The 7,575-nt window shown below is 39.8% G+C and overlaps 1 protein-coding gene across 4 annotated transcripts in view; it reads left to right on the top strand.

Annotated features, from left to right (window-relative positions):
• TMEM38B (transmembrane protein 38B) overlaps window positions 1-7,575 on the top strand; it is an 83,489-nt gene that overhangs the window by 9,268 nt on the left and 66,646 nt on the right. For 3 of the 4 annotated variants that reach the window (XR_001886478.1, XM_017876701.1, XM_017876704.1), the window contains exon 2: window positions 7,232-7,388. Coding sequence is in view for 3 of the 4 variants with exons in the window: in XM_017876701.1 (XP_017732190.1) it covers window positions 7,232-7,388 (157 nt within the window). In the remaining variant the exon portion in view is untranslated. Of the gene's footprint in view, window positions 1-5,271; window positions 5,389-7,231; window positions 7,389-7,575 lie in introns of all 4 variants that reach the window. The other variant, XM_017876703.1, reaches the window with a different exon arrangement.

Genomic DNA, 7,575 nt, shown 5'->3' with positions numbered 1-7,575 from the left:
TTAAGAATGTTGAATATTGGCCCGCATTCTCTTTTGGCTTGTAGAGTTTCTGCTGAGAGATCCACTGTTAGTCTGATGGGCTTCCCTTTGTGGGTAACCCGACCTTTCTCTCTGGCTGTCCTTAACATTTTTTCCTTCATTTCAACTTTGGTGAATCTGACAATTATGTGTCTTGGAGTTGCTCTTCTCGAGGAGTATCTTTGTGGCGTTCGCTGTGTTTCCTGAATTTGAATGTTGGCCTGCCTTGCTAGGTTGGGAAAGTTCTCCTGGATGATATCCTGCAGAGTGTTTTCCAACTTGGTTCCATTCTCCCTGCCACTTTCAGGTACACCAATCAGGTGTAGATTTGGTCTTTTCACATAGTCCCATATTTCTTGGAGGCTTTGTTCATTTATTTTTACTCTTTTTTCTCTAAACTTCTCTTCTCACTTCATTTCATTCATTTGATCTTCAATCACTGATACCCTTTCTTCCAGTTGATCGATTCAGTTACTGAAGCTTGTGCATTTGTCACGTAGTTCTCATGTCATGGTTTTCATCTCAGTTTGTTTATGGACTTATCTGCATTGGTTATTCTAGTTAGCCATTCATCAAATCTCTTTTCAAGGTTTGTAGTTTCTTTGTAGGTTCATAATTCCTCCTTTAGCTCGGAGAAGTTTGATTGTTTGAAGTCTTCTTCTCTCAACTCGTCAAGGACGTTTTCCGTCCAGCTTTGTTCCATTGCTGGTGAGGAGCTGTGTTCCTTTGGAGGGGGAGAGGCGCTGTGATTTTTAGAATTTCCAGCTTTTCTGTGCTGCTTTTTCCCAGTCTTTGTGGTTTTATCTGCCTTTGGTCTTTGATGATGGTGACATACAGATGGGATTTTGGTGTGGATGTCCTTTCTGTTTGTTATTTTTCCTTCTAACAGTCAGGACCCTCAGCTGCAGGTCTGTTGGAGTTTGCTCCAGGTCCACTCCAGACCCTGTTTGCCTGGGTATCAGCAACGGATGCTGCAGAAGAGTGAATATTGCTGAACAGCAAATGTTGCTGTCTGATTGTTCCTCTGGAAGCTTTGTCTCAGAGGTGTACCTGGCCATGTGAGGTGTGAGGTGTGAGTCTGCCAATTGGGGGATGTCTCCCAGTTAGGCTACTTGGGGGTCAGGGACCCACTTGAGCAGACAATCTGTCTGTTCTCAGATCTCAGACTCCGTGCTGGGAAAACCACTACTCTCTTCAAAGCTCTCAGACGGGGACATTTACAATTGCAGAGGTTTCTGTTGCCTTTTGTTTGGCGATGCCCTGTCCCCAGAGGTGGACTCTACAGAGGCAGGCCAGCCTCCTTGATCTTCGGTGGGCTCCACCCAGTTCGAGCTTCCTGGAGGCTTTGTTTACCTACTTAAGCCTCAGTAATGGTGGGTGCCCCTCCCCCAGCCTTGCTGCTGCCTTTCAGTTAGATCTCAGACTGCTGTGCTAGCAATGAGGCAGGCTCCGTGGGCACGGGACCCTCCGAGCCAGGTGCAGGATATAATCTCCTGGTGTGCCGTTTGCTAAGACCCTTGGTAAAGCGCAGTATTAGGGTGGGAGCGACCCGATTTTCCAGGTGTTGTGTGTCACGGTTTCCCTTGGCTAGGGAAGGGAATTCCCTTCCCCCTTGTGCTTCCTGGGTGAGGCGATGCCTCGCCCTGCTTTGGCTGTCACTTGTTGGGCTGCACCCACTGTCCTGCCTTCACAGTCCAACATGCCCCAGTGAGATGAACCTGGTACCTCAGTTGGAAATGCAGAAATCACCCGTCTTCTGTGTCACTCACACTGGGAGCTGGAGGCTGGAGCTGTTCCTATTCGGCCATCTTGGCACCGTTTCTTCTTTTCTCTGTCTCCTGGGCATTTTATTAGGAAGTTGGAATATGCTGTTTTGGTGGTTGCTAGTGAGAAGCCATTTTAATGGGAAGTTTACATCATTAATTTTAATCTCTCTTATCTTACATTTTAAATGTCTCAAGTCTTCATTAAAATAAATACATTTCTTCAATCCTACATTCACATCAAACCACCATTTTGTATAAGACTTCCTGACTATAGTAATTTCTATTACACACAGAATGTATTGTTTTACTCTAAATTCTGATGTGACTATTCTGCTAGCCTCTCTCAAATCATACATAATTAATTTTAGCAAATATTCATTGAAACTCTGTATTGGGCATTATATTAGATATTGAGGATACCACAATGAAAGATGCTGTTATAGCTCTAAAGAGACTTATTGGTGCTTTTCTCTATTTTGATAGTGTCACATAAGGTTGCATTACCTTTTCTACACAATAATAGTAGGCATGATTGATTTTAGATATAGAGAGAACATTTTAGTATATTCTATTCCTCACACATTCCTGTAAGGTAGGTATTATTTAACTCATTTTATAGATGACGAATAGTTTTAAGGGATAAAATAACCTTCCTTAAGTCATATAGTTTAGTAAATTATGGAGCTAGTTCTTGACTCCAGATCTGGTTAATTCCAAAATTTCTCACTATTCTGTGCCTTACCTTTGCATGCCCATTTAATGTTCTTGGTTTCAATAATTAGCAATTTCTCAATAAGGTATCATTTGACATGGTTATTTTCTCCAATGATTTCTGTCATTTCTGTGAATTAAATCCTGGAATAAAGTTTGTCATTGTTCCTTTCCTCTAATTTGTGCGAGATTGCAAGTTTATAGGTCTAGAATTTACCAGTTCTGGGCATCCTGGAAAGGTGGCAGCAGTGGTGGCAGCCCAGTTTTGCAATGTCTTTATGAATCTCCATGTAAAAACAGGGAAAAGTGCAAAAGTTATCAATGTCTAGCTCAATGGATTTTTCAAACACACCCACAATCAATATGCAGATAAAAAGAGAACGTTTATGACCCTCCCTACAGCTTTGCCCCTTTGTTACATGATTTGAAGAGCCAGAAGCCATGTGCAGGGGTTCATGCCTATAATCCCAGCAATTTGGGAGGCTGTGGCGGGTGAATCTCTTGAGTCCAGGAGTTCGAGACCAGCCTGGCCAACATGGTGAAACCCTGCCTCTACTAAAAATACAAAAATTGGCCGGGTGTGGTGGCACGCGCCTGTAATCCCAGCTACTCAGGAGGCTGAGGCACAAGAATTGCTTGAACCTGGGAGGTGGAGGTTTGCAGTGAGCCGAGATCGTGCCACTGCACTCCAGCCTGGGTGACAGAACTAGACCCTATCTTAAAAAAAAAAAAAGAGAAAAGAAAAAAGAAAGCCAGGTTTTACTCCAGTGTGTTTCAGAAATGACAGTTCATAATTTACTTCTGTGAGTTTAAAGAATTTTGCTTAAATTTATTTAATATTTTTTAAATGAAAGAAAAGTTAGAATATTTGGGTGACCTGTCAAAAAGTATTAGTCGGGGAGTATGTTGTGTTAGAAAGAGCTCATAAAGCCAGGAGACCTGCATCTAGTTTAGAGTGTATCAGTAATGGGCTAGGTAGCTTGGGATAAGAACTTAAACTCAGTATTTTATTTGTGTGGTACATGAGCTGTCTAGACCACCACCTGAGCAGTGTTTCCTCCACAGGGGTCTCAGTTTGGGCTCTAAAGAGCTCCTCTACCAAGTTTCTAAATTTTAATAATTTCAGTCTATTTTTTGCTCCCCCAGAGTAGTAACTGCTTTCTGGAACTGAACTCTGTGATAACATAGTATTTACTTTTTGCCTTTTCAATAACCTAGTTAACAATTTTATACCTACCGAGTTCTATTTAAGTAACAGTGTTTTCTATCTCTGGACTGGACAGAAACCCAGCAGCAGGGTTTGAACTTCCTACTTTCTGGTTTTCATATATCTTATTAAGATAACTAAAGTACTTGCTACTTGCCGCTCATCAGACCCGGCCAGTATAATGTCATCCGTGGAGATCAGTGTGATGTGTGATCTCTCAATGTGATCAAAATCTCTGGACTATTTTAGAGAGCAAGAGTGTTAACATAGACCTGAAGCAAGACTGTAATGGTTGAACAAAGCACAAAGTGCTTCTGGGATTTTTTGCAAATTAATATAGGAAGAAAAAAGCATTTGCTTCCAAGTTTTAAGAATTGTGTTGATTTGACCCCATAAAAATACTACATCTTGAATGCTAGCTGCAATTACAGTCATGACCTTTCTGTGTTTATAATTCATAGCTATTCTCCAAGATCCAATCTGTCTTATATTTAGATCAAACAGTTCAGTTAGTGGAATGTGATAGCTATCACCACCTTTTCGTCTTTGGTTTTGGCACCAATTTCTGTGGTATTGTTTTTGGTTACTTTGTTGGTGAGGAGAGGAATCTCTAGGGGCTTCGATGTGATCCATTCTACCATATTGATCCTTATGCTACCATATTGATCCTTATGCCATAAATCAAAGAATCTATATGGGCATTGAGTCAGTTGCCAAGTATGTCTGTTCTAAGTACTCATTAAGGAACTGGGGAATAACTACAAGGTGAGTATGTGGATCTGCCTGGTCCACTATGATTCAAACTTGATCTAAGGCTGGGCGCAGTGGCTCACACTATAATCCCAGCACTTTGGGAGCTGAGGCAGGAGGATCACTTGAGGCCGGGAGTTCGAGACCAGCCTGGCCAACATAGTGAGACCCTGTCCCTGAAAAAATTAAAAAAATTTAAAACCAAAACATCCCCAAGCTTGATCTAAAAGGCCTTGAATTGTGTCATAGATAATCTGTAAGCCTCTGTTGCCTACGTGATTATTTTAAATAATTTTGATGAAAAGCATACTTGAGGCATATGGGTTGTTCATTTTGTCTCTTTTAAAAGAAGATAAATCTATAAAGGGGAAAGACTAAATCAAAAGTAAACTAATATGCAATTTAAAAATACTTAATATGTAGAGTTGAAGCTTTGAGAAGGCTAGAACATTCCCATGCTTCTTTCTAAAAGTTATGTCAGCCACTAGCAAGTTGAATGTCAACTGTTTTGAAAATAGCTACAATGCAACTAGTTCTTAAAAACAGGGATACACTCTAGAACTAAAATAGACTGAGTACAACAAAATAAAGAAGTCATGTATGCAGTGCATTAACAAACTATATTTCTAAGTTTTGTTATAACTGTAAGTTCACAAAACTATTTTAAGCATAGTCTAATGATTCATTTTGCCAGAATTTGGGATTATTTTGTAGATGTGATTTTAAGTGCATTTGTGGAAGTAGAGCATGACTTTATTTTTCTTTGTAGCTTTCATTTCATGATGAAGGTATTTATTTATTTATTTATTTTCGATACAGGGTCTCACTCTGGTGTCCAGGCTGAATGCATTGGCACTGTCATGGCTCACTGCAGCCTGGAACTCCTGGGCTCAAGTGATTCTTCCACTTTAGCCTCCTGAGTAGCTGGGACTACAGGTGTGTACTATCAAGCCTGGCTAATTTTTTATATTTTGTAGAGATGGGGGGGTCTTGCTATGTTGCTTAAGCTGGTCTTGACCTCCTGGACTCAAGCAATCCTGCCAGCTCGGCCTCCCAAACCAAAGTGTTTTGATTACAGGTATGAGCCACCATGCCTGGCTGAAAGTATTTTGATATTAAAGTTCATGTGTAATTATTTGCGTTTTAAACATCTTATATTTGGAATTAGATTTAGGTCTCAATATGACAAATGTTGCTAAGAATTTTGGGGAAAATCATTCTATTGATAGCATATTTCAAACATCTTAATGTAGGACAGAGAAATTTTTTTTTTCTCTTCTAAATGACAGTACATTAAAAATAAAATAATTTGAGTTGGAAGCCAGGTGTGGTGGCTCACGCCTGTAATCCCAGCACTTTGGGAGGCTGAGGCGGGTGAATCACTTGAGGCCCAGGAGTTCTAGACCAGCCTGGCCAACATGGCAGAACACTGTCTCTACTAAAAATACAAAAATTAGCCTGACATGGTGGCACCTGCCCGTAATCCAAGTGACTCGGGAGACTGAGGCACGAGACTCGCTTGGATTCAGGATGCTGAGGTTACAGGGAGCCGAGATCACTCCACTGCACTCCAGCCTGGGCGACAGAGCAAGACCCTGTCTCAAAAATAAATAAATAACTAAGTAAATAAATAAATACAATTTGAGTTAGAGACACTGTTCATATCTAGAATGTTTTATTGGCCTTTTTTTGGGTGTTTTTTGACTTTGACATTTAAAAAATATAAGCCAGTTGTTGTTGTTTGTTTTTTGTTTTTGTTTTCTCAGTAGCCCTCAGTTTGGGTTTGTCTGATTCAATTAGTTCAGGTTGTATATTTTTGTTAGAAATACCATAGAAGTGGCCGGGCTCAGTGGCTCATGCTTATAATTCCACACTTTGGGAGGCCAAGGTGGGTGGATCACAAAGTCAGGAGTTCGAGACCAGCCTGGCCAACATAGTGAAACCCCGTCTCTACCAAAAATAAAAAAATTAGCTGGGCGTGGTGGCAGACACCTGTAGTCCCAGCTACTCGGGAGGCTGAGGCAGGAGAATTGCTTGAACTCAGGAGGTGGAGGTTGTGGTGAGCCAAGATCGCACCACTGCACTCCAGCCTGGGGAATAGAGCGAGACTCTGTCTTAAAAAAAAAAAAAAAAGATACCACAGAAGTGATGATGTGTTCTCAGTGCATCATATCAGCAGTCATTTGATGTTTACAGTGATGTCTGCAAGGTTTCCCCCACTCAGAAGTTATTATTTCCCTCTACAATTAATAAGTAATTAGTTAAGACTCATGTTGAGGTAGTATAAATATCTATTCCTAAGAAACCTTTCACCTTTAGGTTTATTTTGTTACTCTGTTTCTCACCTGTCATGTTGAAAGCTTAGTTTGTTTATTTCAGCTTCTTTATTTTCTAATATACTTAAGATTATAAATGATTCTTATTAAGTCACTTTGACATACTGTCTGAGAGTACTTACTGTAGGGTTTGAGATGAAAGGAGACAATAAGTGAGGATATTGTTTATAATAATCCATTACTAGGAAACTGGCAATGACAGCCTAAACAGAACAGCATATTTTTAAGGTGCCAAAGTGCCAAAAATCACCCATTAACAAAATGTTTCCAGTCTTGCTTTAAAGAATAAAAGATATGGTTTTTAATGATTTTGATTGGTACAACTATGAATAATAGCTGTTGAAAATTATGAATTTAAGAAGTTTATTTGTTTAGTGCAACTTGTACTTTGGGGCTTGTTTAATAAATATATAATGATTGCAGACCATATTTTACCATTTCAGGAGCAGCTGCACTGGCATGGAAGAATCCTATTTCAAGCTGGTTTACTGCTATGCTCCACTGCTTTGGTGGAGGAATTTTATCCTGTCTACTGCTTGCAGAGCCTCCATTGAAGTTTCTCACAAACAACACTAACATATTACTGGCATCTTCAATCTGGTAAGCTGCCATTATGGTGACCTATGATACATTTAAACAATTGTGTTGTAAATTGTTAGTAAAATGAATTTTTTTTTCTTTGAACAATATTTTATGTGCTTGAAAAGTTAATGCATCTACAAGGGAGGAACCCAAATAATGCCAAAGGTTTTTTTTTTTTTTTTTTTTTTTTTTTTTTTTTTTTTTT

The sequence above is a fragment of the Rhinopithecus bieti genome, unplaced genomic scaffold (genome assembly GCF_001698545.2).
Source record: "Rhinopithecus bieti isolate Rb0 unplaced genomic scaffold, ASM169854v2 scaffold_9663, whole genome shotgun sequence".
Classification (NCBI taxonomy): domain Eukaryota; kingdom Metazoa; phylum Chordata; class Mammalia; order Primates; family Cercopithecidae; genus Rhinopithecus; species Rhinopithecus bieti.
This window is presented reverse-complemented; position numbering and strand designations above follow the sequence as displayed.